The sequence below is a fragment of the Falco cherrug genome, chromosome 15 (assembly GCF_023634085.1).
Source record: "Falco cherrug isolate bFalChe1 chromosome 15, bFalChe1.pri, whole genome shotgun sequence".
Lineage (NCBI taxonomy): Eukaryota > Metazoa > Chordata > Aves > Falconiformes > Falconidae > Falco > Falco cherrug.
This window is the reverse complement of record NC_073711.1, coordinates 2,665,601-2,681,062: the sequence shown is the minus strand read 5'-3', so window position 1 is coordinate 2,681,062 and position 15,462 is coordinate 2,665,601. Positions and strand designations below refer to the sequence as shown.

At 45.1% G+C, this 15,462-nt stretch overlaps 1 protein-coding gene across 2 annotated transcripts in view; it reads right to left on the bottom strand.

The window, feature by feature from the left end:
- LOC102051492 (vascular endothelial growth factor receptor kdr-like) overlaps positions 1–15,462 on the bottom strand; it is a 141,962-nt gene that overhangs the window by 93,150 nt on the left and 33,350 nt on the right. For both annotated transcript variants that reach the window (XM_027809307.2, XM_027809308.2), the window contains exons 2-3: positions 10,727–10,823; positions 6,636–6,847 (exon numbers count right to left, since the gene is read on the bottom strand). In XM_027809307.2, the coding sequence (XP_027665108.2) occupies positions 6,636–6,847; positions 10,727–10,823 (309 nt within the window). The remainder of the gene's footprint in view (positions 1–6,635; positions 6,848–10,726; positions 10,824–15,462) is intronic.

The window sequence follows — 15,462 nt, the reverse complement described above, 5'->3', positions numbered from 1 at the left end:
TTGCTTCTCACTTTGTTCCTGCTAAAGATAATTCTCTCACCCTCAGTCTTTATTTTCTTCATTCAGTCATACCTTAGCTGGGAAGGCTGGGCAGAGTTTCACAGGTTCTTTAAGTTCATGGTTTGAAATAATCCCCATGAAGTTTGTCTTCATCAAGTCAGAAACACTTGAGAGGAGGTTATAGTCTGTTCTTTTTTTTAAATTATTTTTTACATTTTACATTAACAGGATCATTAGCAATTAAGTGACACTTTGGTCAGAGTATTTTGGAATGCTGTGCAAGGAACTTGCCTAGTCTGTTGTATTCCTCCTGATAACCCATCAAAGCTTCTAGGTACAGGAGTAACTTCTATAAAGTCAGTTGTTTTGAAAATGAATCTTTGAAAATAAAGGTCTTTTCAGTTTGGCAGGCCAATGAAAAGGACTGGTGGTGGAATGTTTAGATTAAACAGAAAGCAGAATATTTTCTCTTCAGGCAAAACAAAAATGACTGCAAAACCCCCAGAAGCCGTTCTGAGTCAACATGAAGCATTCTGTTTTGGTCAAATGAAATACATTCTTCCCCTGGAGATTACTGTTAGAAACACAGGAATATTTGTAGAGAAAAATATTACTTTAAAAAGTGTTACTTCAAAAACTGTGAAAGCGAAATGCTTCTCACAGCCAAACAAATAAAACCAACATGGAAGGATTTATTTTTATTTTTTTTTAAGAAACAAGTCTCCAAACTTTGGTTGGAATTATGTTTCAGGCATCAGATGGATTCATAAATTCTGACTCCCTGTGACACTAGATTTTAGAAAGGCATAGACTTTGTAGAAAATGTTCACCAGCTTTACCTGAAGTCCCATCATTAAGAACAGGTCTCCTACATTAGCTGCTCCCAGCTGCAGACCTTGGGTAAGGCTCAGCAATTAGCAGGTAGTGAGTGGAAGGAAGAAGTTGGGGAAATGTGTGATTTGGGCTGTCAGGCTTTCATGTAGAAATTCTTTATCAATGAGGAGGGGATTGTTACCTCTTCTTGCTGGGCTGCCAAGTGCTGTCACTGAATTAGTGCTAGGAACTCACACTGCTCACTCAATATTACATCTTACGAGGCTCTTCCACTTAAAAGTGACCCTTTAGGATATGATTTGAAGACACTGAATGTGTTCAGAATTGAGTGCATAGAATTGAGTGCATCTTACTTTTCCCTTGGATCCAGCCCTTAATACGTGAGGAACAACAGAGAGGGTCTTACACAGTGACAAAGCCTATATTCCCATGTCATGTGGCCCTAAACACTGTTAACTAGGATATGGTGCCAAACCCTTCCACCGGTCTGAGTGAGACAGTCAGCTTATCTGCTGGGCTCCATGCTGAGCAGACAGGACAGCGTTTGCCTATCTCAGCTTGCTGAGTGTCTGGCAGCAAGTGTAGCTGTCTTGGTGTCTCCAGCATGAAAGAAAAAAGAAATGCAGCTCCAGCTTTGTTCGCACTGGTCATATCTTCTGGAAAGCAAGCCAAAGCCCAAGTCAGGGCTGTCACCCTGGCCCTGCATTTCTGCTTCTCACATTCAGATTATCTTTGTGAACTGTCAAGAGAATTAAGGAGGTAGAAATCAGCTTCAAAGAACATCAGAACCAAAGTATGATCTCATGTGAGTGGTTCTTGCATGCACTTCCATTTTCTATAGATTTCTCTTGGTGGGGAAGGGATGCAGAAGATGGGGCTTCACATCTCTGGTCTGTACTGTGTGATAAAGAGACTGTGGTTGATTGACACTGTACCCCGATACCACACTTGTGCCACCTCTCCTCCTCATTCCCTGCAATAGCAAGGGAGGGCTCATACCCTTCCTTGGGGATGCCTTGCTGCTGGAGCTGACAAGCAGTGAGATGCATGCTCTGACAGGTCAAGCTGCTTGGATGCATCCCCCTTCTTCCTTCAGCAGGCCCTCAACAGGACTTGTGCTCCTCTATAAAAGTCTGTTTTGCTTCACATTCAATTTCCAGTTCTTGTGCTTGGGACTCCTGGCAGGACTGCACTACAGCAGTGCTGATGCTTCATGGTGTCCACACGAACTTTAGAAGGAGCCAGAACTTAAATTCTCTGCAGGGCTATCTTCTAGTTACACTGTGTTTCTGCGAACATCAGTGCTGAAAACCAAATGTAGGGAAACAAATTACTCCCTCAGTCCTGCCATGTTTGTAACTCACGGTAACACTGAGACGGTGAAACACCAGCAGCCCTGGGTGGGAAGACACTTAAAATATTCACCAAGCTCTGTGTTCAAAGAGTGAACCACACCAGGCACAAACAAGAACTGGTGATTCTACCCCAGTGTACTTGGAACCTTGTGCAGCAGCCAACACTGACGTGTTGGGCTCACATACATAATTTTGTGCCAATTACAGTGTCTTGGTCAGAGGAGATGGACTTGTGTTTCTGAAGTAGTTATTTAAGAACAAGCCCTATCATGGCCATAATTATTTCAAGAAACAGAGTAACAGCCCTGCTTTGCATAAAAAATAATGGGGATATCTGTTGCTGGCGTGCTCGCCCCATGTCTGCGGTGGGAAGGTTGCCTCCTTGAGCCCCACAGTTCCAGCAAAGCAGTGCTATTGGGTGTGTGGGCAGGAGTCAAAGCACAGTTTGGAAACTTGGGTGAACTTTTCTAGACACTATTTGGCAAGATGTGACCGGTTCCAGTCACCAGTAATAATGTCAGACAAGTTGCTGATGGAGGGAGCAAGCCAGAACTGAGTCATGCTCCTTCCCAGAGCTGCGCTGGGCGGCACACAAAGGTGTACCCGATCCCTTCCTGCTGCACAGGGCTGCGCACAGCGAGGGGGAATCACTGCAAAAGCTGAGGCAGTATTTCAGCTGATACAGGGAGCTTGTCCAGCTGACGGCCTGAGGACTGTCTTACTCTGAGACAGTTGCTTTGCTGACAGTAACAGTATTTCAAATAGCTGAGAGCTGCAAGTCCTGACTCTGGTCTAGGCTGGGGCCTGGGATAGCCCTTTGGGAAGGTGGAGTGAATCTTTGCTTGATTTGTCTGTTTTTAATCCCTCTCTAAGCCATGTTAAATTTTATATGTGCCCTAGGAAACATTGTGGAAAGGGCTGTCTATATTTTAACACAAAATACACAGCCTGCCCTTTCCTTTGGCACAGGGGTCCCCACGGTTGAAATAAATGAATATGTTCCTCACAGGGAAGTATCCATTTGGTCGGGAAGGGTAATTGCAGAAGATAGACAGAAGCAAATGACACTGGCTTGCTGGCTTTGGCAGCTTTTGCAGTGGAAATGCCATCCACGTGAGGCTTCTGGCGTGGGCTCCTACGTGGGCAGCTGGTTTGCAGTGCAGACTTGTCTGTACTGCTGCTGGTCGAGAGCTGGCTCAGCAGACGGCATATTCTGTGGAGTGGGGGTGGGCTTGCCCCGTTCACCCTGTTCTCTGGCTGCAACCATGGCAGAGTTGCTTGGCTGCTCTTCCCGTTCAGCACTGCAGCACCATGTTTGGCCAGACACTGCATTTCGCTGCAGATTATCCTTCCGAGTTGCAATGAAGTTAAACAACGCAGTTAAAAACCACGCAACTCTTTCTGTTCCAGCCTGGACCTACTTTGTGTTTTCAACAAGGAGATGGGCAACAGAAGTGGGTTGTCTTGCTTTTTAATTACAATCCTTGGGATTGCAGCTGCAGTGGGAAGTAGAAAAGGCCTCGGGAGCAATTATTCAGGATGAAGATCCTGAGTTCTCCCTGCCTCCAGACTGCTGGTGCACAGCCGAGGCATGGTGGCTGACCCTGCCGCCTTCACGTCCCTTATGATCTGACTGATGTGCAGGGCTCACAGCTCAATGGCACCGGGGGGGAGAGCTGCTGAATGCCAGATTCTGACAGAGCTTAGAAACTGCACCAGGGAGGCTGTAAAAACAGAAGCAAGCACAGGAAATAATAGCCAATAAGCCGGGCTTCCGATACAATCATGTTCTCATTTCAATGTCAAGCAGCAGGCCAGGAACGAAGGGAAAAAATACGGTTCCCCTTCCTTTTTTGGCAATAACGGCTTGTAACCTCAGAGGAATCTCCAGCCTTCAGGGTCTGGCTCAACATTTTCTCACTCCACCTGGCTCAGTCTCATAAACGCCCTGCTGAGCACTTGCTCTCAAAATGTCCAAGAGATGTTTTTGGGACCTCACCCTTGTCTGGCACTCGCAGGACACTGTGGGGTTCTTCAGCTGGAGACAACTGATGGGTTTCTCAGTGACACTGTCAGACCAATTTCCACAGAAAAGCATGTTTAAATATTGAAGAAATTCATAAGTGGTTTCTGAATGCCTTGCTTAACTCCAAGTTCATAGAGCCCTCACTGAAGAACAGCTTCCTCATCCCCAGTAGAGCCTGCTGGCTTTCAACAAGTATCCATAGGGACTGAACGGCAGGAAGAGCATGCCGTGAGGACAGCGTCCATGCTGAGGTATAAATAACTTCATTTTACTGGGGCCAAGCAGCTTCCTCAGGCTGGCAGGCCAGACCCCAGCAGGCACGTGCAAGCTTATGGACTGAAGTGCTGTGGCAGAGCTCTGCTCTGGGGGGTGAGCAGCTGGCTCACTAGGACGCGGGCCAGAGGGGTCCCCGCTGACTTGCCTTTCTCACTGCTTCACTCACCGAGTGCCACAGGACAAGCTGGTTCATTTTCTACACACTTTTCCTTCAAGAACTTTTAAAGCAGAGGAGTCATGAGGAAGAGCTTTTAGAGCAGGGAGGGCGTATGACACAGTGAAATTGCACCTGTGAGAGGACAGTCTTGGAGGGTGATTTAGAGAAAAGAGCCATCCAGTGCTGTTTTTCAGGGGAACCTTGGCACAGCAGTCTCAGGCAAGCAAGAGGACATCCTGCGATATTTTTTTTTTTAGATGAGCACTGTTCCAAGTGCATCACCAGCAAGCATTTCATAACTTGAGATATTTTCTTAAGGAAAATGCTCAGGCAGTCCCCAAAGATCCGTAACATTTCCTGCACGTGCTCCCACCATAGAGCAATGAAGGCCTGGGTAGCCAGCCAGGGCAGTGAATCAGGATAGAGAACTGAGTTTTCAATGCGCTGTTTCCTGAAGCGTAGGCACTGGGCTGGGCTAACAATATTAGAAGCGGGGCATCGGAGCAGTGTGTAATGAGAAAAGGAAACAGCTCAGCACGAGAACTAGGGTGGATAAAGCAATGGGCTTAGAGTAACAAGAAAAAATCAGAAAAAGGAGATAGAAAGGGAGAAAAAATAACTGCAGGAACTAACAAATAACACCAAAAAGCTACTTTCCGATAAGAGGAGGACTTGCTGGAAAAGCAGGATAAGGGTAGAAAGGGACTATTTTCAACAGACATAAAGAGACAGGAAAATCATCCACATGAATCAAACAGGTGTGTTCACCTAGTAGTGCCAAAGTTGAATTTAGCTGTGTGGGCATATCACAGTCCCCTTGGGATGGAAGTCACACCTCATGATGGTTTCGCTGTCCTTAGCAATACCATGAGACTGCCAGGGCTGCCCAGCAAATACATGTGTTTTCTGAGAGGGTAAGTTTGCTGAACTATTCAAATAATATCAGAAAAACTGATCATCCCTCTAGCATTTGTTTTACTAAAAGGACTCAAAGAAGCACACCATAGCATTTACTAGAAAAATGAAATTAATTCATTTTCATGAGTATCTGTGGGGAAGTGAATAGTAAGCCTATTCAGCACCAATGGAGTTTATGTCATCCCCTATTCAAGACACTAAAAGTCAGCTCCTTCATCAGACTACTCACAATCTCAGCTTGGAAGACCCGAGATGATTCAGTCGTTTAGTAATGCATTTGTCAAGCAGAATTGAAAAACTATCAGTGTTTTGGGGGAATATTCTTCTACCAAATATACGTATTATTGAAATCGTTGTTCAGTATGTTATATACACTTAATCACAGAGGACCACGCTCCTTTGAAGTTTCTGCTTCCATTTATAATTGGATCTGGACTCAATGATTCTGACACATGGGGGAGAGGTAGCTCAAAGAGAAAAAAAATAAGCAATGGGCCATTTTTTACGATAAAATGTGTGTAATGCAGTCATCCAGCTTTGGTGAGTATGTGTCACAGATGTGAAGGACAAAGCAGTACAGAAATGTGTAGGAGAGAGGAATTACAAAAAATGTTGTTGGGGCATTTCACGCCTGGGGAGGAAGGGAGAGAGAGAGTACTTGGGTACTCAGGGTGACTCTCAGGAAAAGCACTGCGATAGCAAAATCCTTTAGGATAAAAATATTTAGTCTTAAAAGGAAAGGAAAAGGAGAAGAGATTTAAAGAAATCTCAGTTTATCAGTTATTTGTAACACAAAACTAGATGGCACAATCTAGTTTTCAAGTCAGGAAAATGAATAAGATAGGTAATTTCTGGTTCTCACATCTGTGTCCCTGTGAATTCAGTTGGCATGAAAATCCAAATATATCCGGCCTCTTCAAAATGTCAAAGCTGGTGCTTGCTCCGGTGCGAGGTGGGATTTGTGAAAGCATCTGACTTGGATTACTTGTTCTGCCTAGCACATATCCCACAGCTGAATACAGCTGCTGTTACAAAAAGCCATAACAAAAATCCAAAGTGAAACTCTTACCTTTAACAAACACATAAATCTTGGCCATGAGATCCTCGTTAGATGGGAAGTCATCATGAATGCAGGTGAAGTAACCGGTGTCATTAGCTATGACTTTCTTGATGACAAGCATGCTGCAGCTTTGCCTTGTGGTGTTGTGGCAATTACTTATGTGCACCCGGGGGTCTTCCTTCTGGCTCTCCCTCAGAAGCCAGGTTACAGTCGGTGCTCCCCTGTCAACACAACACACCAAAATTAGAGTCATGGCTTCAGAAAAAATTTGGGCTTCCTTCTGGTCAACTGGTACCAGCGTTCCCAGTGTTCCTACTCTTGTCATTTGCAAATGAATAATAGAGGGTGCTGGGTGTTTGTGTTTCCACCCATAAGAAATCAAGGTGGCTCACTCCACACTCTTCCCCAGAGCAGGGGAGATTCCTGAAGTAGTCTGTGGGAACTGTAGCAAGCTAGCTCCTGGAGCTTTAATTTTTCTTTTAACAGACTTCCTGAACGTGAGTTTCTTTGTATAACACTATATTTTAGCCACTTCAAACATTAGAAAGGAGCAGATAAAATTATATGTTTCTTCAAGCTGAGGACTTCGCGTATTTCAACAGCTTAATTAACTTATATTTTTGTATACTAGGGCTGCATGGAGAGAGAAGAACGTTTATGTAACTTTGCATCACCTTTCTTGCTTAATCAGCAGTGACTTGGTCTTTATTTTTGTAAAGGATCTGGAACTAATCACATTACAAATCTTAGAATATCTGCTCAAGACACTTTTTTTTTTGTCAGTTCACCTTGCCATGGCAGTCGGAACATAAAGCTAGCAGGGCAGCTCTCACACAGCATTTCACACACCAGAACTGTTCGTTGTCTTATCTACAATCACAGCTAACATCAAATGCAATTCTGCATAGTTCAATGACAAGAAGTCCTGGTGCTGAAGGACTCGGAGACTGCTCTCAACTGATCTGAGTTAGCTCGGTGGCAGGCACTGGCTGTGCTAGTCCCGTTGTGCTGGAAACATCGGGCCACAGCATGGCAGCAGGAGCTCATGGAGCTCTCTTCTGCCGGGGCTGCACTTTGAGGGCTCTGGTGATGTACTAGCTCATGCTGCACATGCTTATGAGATGAAGATTGTGGTGTTTTTGTAGCAGACAAAAAGACCATTTTGGTGGTCAATGTGAAAACGCATGGGGTATGGGGGTCATCATCCATGGACTTCTCTGGGGAGGGACAGGGGGCTGACTCACCCCTTCTCGCCCAGGGGATTCCCACTGACACGATGGCATTTGCTGAGCTGAGGAAGGAGTATGAACCTCTGCATTTCCCCAGCCGAGTGCTGGCCAGGGAGAAATCCGGTCTAGACACATGGACTCAGTATGGAGATGCTAATACCAAACGTATTCAAGAAGCAAGCTGTGTGAGGTTTCCAGATAGCTGGTAACTCTGAACTACTCTTTCTGTGCCGCTGGCTTTGTAGCGGTGCAGTAGGTGCAATAAGGGGACACGTTTGCCAGCAAACTCAGTGACAAACAAACATCCTCTTGGCCCGCGCTTCAGCCCGTCCTTTTGTCGCCTTCCTGAAGATGATGTGGACATGGGGCTGAACTCTTGAGGTTATTCCCAGCACATAGCTGAATGAGAGCACTGGGAAAAGTGTGAATATCCTCTCTGGTGGACAGCCTCGCCCTCAGTTTTGGATGAACTGTTGACTTGAACAACCCCACCTCATCCGCCATATCAGCTTCCTGTCCTTCAGAGCACTGACTTATTTTTTGACGCAGAGGTCCCTACTCAGCGCTCGTTCCCTACCTTACTAACGTCATTAATGACATAATGACCACCTCTGTCAAGAAATGGAACAATGCCACTTCACATTCAGACTCTTGACTCTCACCATGTCATCATGTCTCTGCACTTCTACTGTCACCCAGTCTGGTCTCCATCAGGCTGGAAATTCCAGCAATGGCTCTGCAGAGCAGGTCGGGGGTGTCACATGCCTGTGCTTCCTTACATGTACCCACTTTTTCCTCCTGTATATTTTATCCCGGTGGAAGATGGAGAGTTTGGCTATTGCTTTGGGATGTTCACACATCTGGCAGAGGGGAGTTGCAGCAGTAGCTTTGGCCAGGCTGCCAAAAATCAGGGAATCCTGGCCAGGAACCTCAAATGTGTGGAGTTTAAGGAAGAAGGGATGTTCACACAGTTACCACAGTCTTCAGCAGCTATCTGCATGGTCTGCGGTCTTGTGCTGTGCTCCGCTCAGCCCCAATGCTGCCTGGAAGCAGAAAGGACTTCAGAGCTCCCTTTGGGCCAGGACGGTGCTAATCTGTGAGTGTGAGATGCTGTGTCAGAGCAGGCAGGATGACAGACATCAGCAGAGGACCTGAGACAGGGAGTCTTGCACTCCAAGTGCAGAAATCATTCTAGCTTCTATTCCCAGCTCTTGTGTGACCCGAGTCGAGGAGCTGAAGTGCTCTGGGCCTCTGTGCCTCTGTTCCCATGCTAGCACGGCAGCGTGCTAGCATACTTGTACTGTTTCTCAGACCTGTCGTGTGGATTTATTGCTTTACATCCATAAAGCAATTTGGAACTGAAGTGCTAATACTTTCTTCATCTATTTATTAATCTGGTGATATGAGAAAAATAGGATGTTCTTACAGATTAAAAAGGCAGTGGTTGGAGAACTGCTGAAAAGTATTGATTTAATTGGCCTGGAGCATTACACCAAACTCATGTCCACATAATGTGTTTTATGAAGCACTGCGTCTAGTTTTTAAAGGACTCTTTAAACTTTATTGCCATCATGCTTGCTTCTTGCCAAGCTAAAAATACCACTGTAAAGTTGTTCTGACCTCATAAGCCACACGGCTAGCTGGACATATTTGGAAAAAAACCTGCCTTACATTCCAGAAGACATCACAAATTTACACAGTGTGAGTCAATTTGCCTTTCACTCTAACAAAATAGACAGGACAAAAATCAGAAGGGACATATGTGTCAGCATAAACTACCTCTTAGCATCACCTCCTAGCTGCTTTGTCTTACTGTTTCCAGTGACTTCTGTTGCAGGAAACCATCCATGCAGTGGTTACAGTCAAGGGGTCTTTGCAAGAAGATGTAAAAATGTGTGTGTGAGAAAGAGAAGCTGTGATAGTCTGTATTACCGTAAGCCTTCTCTCCTACAACACGCTCAGAAGGAATTAAAACCCAACCTCTCACAGTAGTTTAGTGTGTAAGTCACACTCAGAACAAGTGACGCCTACGTACGTCTCAGTCTGAGGCCTTTTGTGTGTCCGAGCACGCTAACGTATGTTCTGACACAGCAGAAAGTGCTCTTGACTCTCTGTATTTGCTACTTAGTCATGTGCCAGTCAGCTGTGACCAAATGCTGTATTCCCCCATTTCCAGACCGTCTCCTGTAAACACACGTCATTACCAACATTTTGCTTGTTTCTTGCCTAGCTAGTTTTTACACACTGTGCCAAGAAATGAAGAGCTGCCATAATTTACAATATCAGCAGTCAGTTTTTTTATGAGTCCTGGTTATCTCTGATTTAAAGAATATTATATGTTTAAACAGGTCAGGTCTTTGAATATACACATACTAACTGCTGTTTATTTAACTGTCATCTTAGAGTCTAGCTGGTATTTGAGGTTAGGAAGTTTAAGCTTATATGTAAAGAGCTAATGACATGCCCTGGTGATCTTGTTGGTCTTTTACTTATGGACAGGGAGTGAAAGAGTGATTTTAGCTGCAGAGAAGCTGAATCTGAACCTATTTTCAAATGAGGACTTTCCAGCCATGTCCTTAAGCATGGTACATCCCCCTCCGATAAGCTTTCCCATGGGCTGACTCAGGATTTTGCCTGGGCCCCTTTACAGCATAAAGAATCTGGCCAAGCTGAATGCTGACCTGAGACTTCCCTCCCTGGGCTATTACAGCCCATCCAATTCTCTTCCATGCAGAAATGCATGTGGGGGTAAACAGCACGGCTTCCCAGCTGGCTGTGCAGCAGTCCTTGCTCCATTCTACCCAGAATCTGTACTGTGCCAAAGTAATCAATACAACGAAGGAAATCCAGCATTGCTGGAGCAATCCTTACCTGCATTTTATTTTTAGGGTGTCTCCTGGTAAGATGACAATGTGTTCTTTTGCAATGCTTAGCGTTGGTTTCTCAAACAATTTTTCCTCAGCAAGACCTGACCCAAATAAAGAAGAAATGATCATTAGACAGGCTATTCAGTATGGTTAGAACAGGCACAATACAGCTGAGGCAAGCTTTTTGTTGTGTAAATAGTTCCTAATTTGGGGGCCCACACAGTGCTTGCATTTATACTGATGCAATTCAATTGAGTGTGGAGTTAGTTGCGAGATCCCCTTAGTTTGTTTTTAGTTTCCTTTATTCATCTCTTTCTTTTCTAACATTGAGCACCTGCATTTCTGCTAATAGTCTTTCTCTCCGTTTATGTGGAGCTAGCTTTATTACTGAATTGTTGCAGATTTAGAACAGGTTTGTTTCAAAAGGATTTTACACACATATAAAAGTGGAAGGAGTCAGGTCTTTGGGAAATAATTTGATGTGTGAACTCATACATTACATTTTAATCAACGGAAGAAGAGAAAACAATAATTCTGGGGACAAATCTTTGATTCACAACTGTGAAGCATGTACTATATTAAGAGCAAATCAAAAGCCTGCCATTTTACAAAGCAACGTTCACAAATACTGCATTTGAACTTCATAGCGAGCTGCTTGCTTTGTGGGCGTTGTGGCTGTGTACTGGTGTCACGCTCCAAGGCAAATTTGCCATGCTATCTGGGACACCATCATCAGTGCTAGTGTAACAAGGTTTGTCAGGTCTCTGGTGACAACGGTCTTTAATGACAGTGGTGATAAAGGTCTCTCTCATCATTATCTCCCAGCCCAGGAAATGTCTTCTGAATGTGAAACTGTCCTCAGTGAGATGCACATCTGAGTGTACCTTCTATGATGATATAATTTTCAGAAAGCGAAACTGAGAAGAAACAGAAGTGAGGTTGGCCGGGCTCGTTTCCTTGTCCAAATTCAAAGCAACATAATCAAGGAAAGGAGAAAACAGACTTAGATAAGTATCTCAATTTCCAAAGCTCTGACATTAAAGCTGTATGTTTTCTTTCCCCTTCTGCTCTTCAAATCCATATCTTCTCCTTTGCCTTGAACTTGATAAACCAGAAATCTTTAGCTGGGCTTATAACAGAGGCATTATTCTCAGCAGAATAGTGAAGATAACATATCTAGCAAAAAGAGAAATATTAGGGTTTAACTTTTCAACTGGATGAAACAGTGGGTTTCCTGCCTCCCAACTCTCATTTCTTTTTTTGTTGGATTTGAGTAAAATGCTCTTAGCCTGGCACTTTCCCTCAGTGCGGAGAGTGAATCACTCCCACTTCAGGGAGTCTGGCTTCATCCATGAGCCATTCAAATCCCCATCAGTACCTCGGCGTAGGCTGGCTAACCAAGCTCATGGCACCACAGAATCCTTCCCAAAGGGGATGCTACCCAGACAGCACGTTGCTGGACTCCCTTGGAAGGCGTACTGACCCTTCCCATGGACCTCTGGCCATTGCTTCAGCACCAGAGATATCCCTGCACACCCCCACCCCCACCCCAGTTTTGCATAACTGATGACACTGTAGCTCTATCTCCAAAGTCCTTTGCAGAATAAAACGTTGGAGTCTGGCCAACCCAAACTCTCTCCAGTGGATCTGTGTGACAGTATTTACCATGGTGCTACCTAAACTCTGCGATTAACGTGTAACGCTGTGGAAGCAAAGTAGCCAGTGGGTTCCGGCCCTGCAGTTCCCCTGTTCCTTTTAAGAAGTATCGTTATTCCTAAACACATTCAGGATAAAACATGCAGGGTGCAGCATCACATTCACCAAAGAATCTACAGAAAAAAGCCCCAAACAGTGCAGGAGGGAACACTATCAGGCAAATATGCCCTTGCCCTTGCCTCTGAGTCCCCTCCAGTTTCTAGAAACAACCAGTTCACCCCGAGCATGGGCTGAGCTTTTGGCGTGTGTTATTTCATGGTGCTGAGGTATTTCAGTCTCTTAAGACCGTGTGCTGAGCTTTGCAAAAACAATCCAAAAAACGGCCAACAGCTTTGAATATGTTTGTCAAGTGTCATTTAACTTGCTGGCTGAGGGCTGTTTGGATCCTGTGTAGCTCTCCCAGGACACAGCTTCTACCACGGTCTGCTCTGGGCTGTTTGTGCTGTGACTTCAGCCAGGTGCTGCTTTGACTTAGAAAATCCTGGGGTTTGAAATAATCCTTTATTTCTTTCCTCTTGTGCCTTCAGTTGTTCTTAGGGCTTAGGGAGGCTTAGCTGATGTCTCGAGCTGGCCTTTTGAACAGGCTTGAATTTTACCTCTCATGAGCAAGTGTGACACGGTTGGAGGGGTCTGGAGTGCAGTGCCAGGCGTCTGGCAACAGACCTGAGCTGCTGTTGTGACCAGAGATCGATGCAGTCCTTGGGCTTTTATAATATTTGAGACTGGTTTTGCTAAAAGAAAGAAAAGTATTTTTCAATTATTCTGTTTATCCTGAGCTACTTCTTTCCCAAAGTTTATTTTGGCTTTGGGAGCTGAAGAAAAGAATAAGCAAAGTGTAATTTCAGTGCTTTTCTACCCCATGGAGGACAGGAGGAGAAATTCCTCTGCCACATACACATTTGATCGCTGCTGGCAGGTGACAGAGGGTTTATATAAACACAGCGTGTGCCCTTACTAGCACACCAGACCAAAGCTGAGTGGACTCACTCAGGAAAAAAAAAAAAAAAAAAAGTTTGAGGGCAAACCTGAGAGAATAGTGGGAGGAAAGGTTAGGCTGTGCTACATCAGGACGCCTAAATGCCAAAACTGGCAGGATGATGCCTCACAGAATTTTTAACCTTCCATGGTCCCTTCAAAGCTAGACACTCATTTTTTGGAGGCAAAGCTGGGGACAGCCCCAGGGCATGTTGGATGGGAAGAAAGCAATCTACTCCACTTTCATATTTGTTTTATGTATTTGAGGAGACTCGTGGCTTTAAGAAGGCGTTAGGATGCTGCAAGCAACCTCCTGCAGAAAGAAGCAGGCACGTAGGCTGCTAGGCTGCGTGCTCAGCAGCGCACACCCTCCTTTTCCACATCCTGCACCCCAGCGTTTGTTTAGTTTCGGATTGTCATTCACAGCAGCCAGCAGTGCCAGGGCAGCCTGGGTTGCAGGTGGATAATGTTTAGCTTGTACAAAGACTGAGTCTTCAGGGACATTGTGTGCAGGCGTCTTACTTGCTGGTAAGCTTTTGATTGCAGGTGTTGTGAAACACAGGCAGGTGCGATTTAGTACTGGGAAGGGCAAAGTTAACCCAGTGTTGGCATCCTATGGAAAACCATAGTTTAAACATGCCATGTAGCTCACTTACAGTGCTTTTCCTTCTTCTTAGCATGAACGCGAGTGCTCACCATTTTAATGTATTTCTTTTCAGCCTTATGGCTTTAATCAATAAATGTCTCACACTTTTCCAAAAGTTTTTCCCAGTTGCTCTGCACTTTATAGAAAAACTCTCAGACTTGAAGAACTCTCTGGGGTCATACTCTGTGGTACGCCATAAACCCAGGACCCAACCTGCCCAGCGTGGGGTGGGAGACGCATGCTGCTGGACCGAGTCCTGCTGAAGCTAACGTGCTCTGATTGCACAGCTCAAATGACGATGTCCATTCCTAAAATAACATTCTCCTCTTCTCTGCTAAATAATTTTGGTCCTGCCCTAGGGCTACAAGGGTCATAAAATTAAAAACAAGTACTCGCGCCAGCCATGTCATTACCATAGCAAAGCTGTGCGGAGAACAAACTGCCAGGCAGTCTCTGTCTGCAGACTGATGTCCAAAGGCCCAGGAAGCAGCATCTGTACCACAGCTGTCCCTGCCCTTTTCCTGGGGAAGCCAACACTGCTGCCTGGCTTGGGTGAGCAGCCTGGTGCAGCATTCTGCCTTAGGTCCTCTGGCATGGTTTGGGATAAGATGCTAGGTCGTTAATACTGCAGAATTAGCAGAGAACCTGTCGCCTCCTTCAGGGCTACAAACAGGTCTTAGCACAACATCTGCTTTGTAAACCAAGGGAGAAAGACAGGCTGCTTCTAGGAAGTGATGTGTTACATCTGATGTTAGGTTCCTGTGCTTAATCACTTGTTGCCAATGCAAGTTGAGCAAAGCAAGACTGAAGAGCATAGCGTCACCAGGCTGAAGAGAGCCCCTAGAAAGAGCCCCAAGCCAGGACAGACCTTCTGTCCAGGGCCTTACTGTACCATTTATAATTCTGAGACTTTATTCTTACTTCAGTTTAGACTTTACCATTCTGCTCTTGACAGTGAAAACCCCAAACGTAGCACAACCGCACAAATCCTTGGGAGTGCAATGTGAAAGGTTGACTGATACATTATCCAGGGATGAAAAGTATATTGAAAACTGTTTTCCCTGGATAATCTGATTTTGCAGCACAGCCAACATTATATACGGGAGGATCTCCAGGCAGAGGGTAATGTGTGACATCCCTCAACTATCTGTCAGATGATTTCTAACTCTATCTCACTTGGCTGAGAGAGATCCCTCCCACGCTAAGCAAATGCCTGATTGTTCATGCTGGGACCATCAGTGAGCATGGATAAAAACTATTTTTAATCTCTGCCTGTTACTGTAAGAGCCTTCCTTCAAGCATCTTCTAGGCACTGTAACTACCTGGTAGCTAGCCCCAAAGCAGCACTCACAAATGCTTGTGAGATTGAACGTATCTAGGTATCGTACATAGTGACAGCTAAC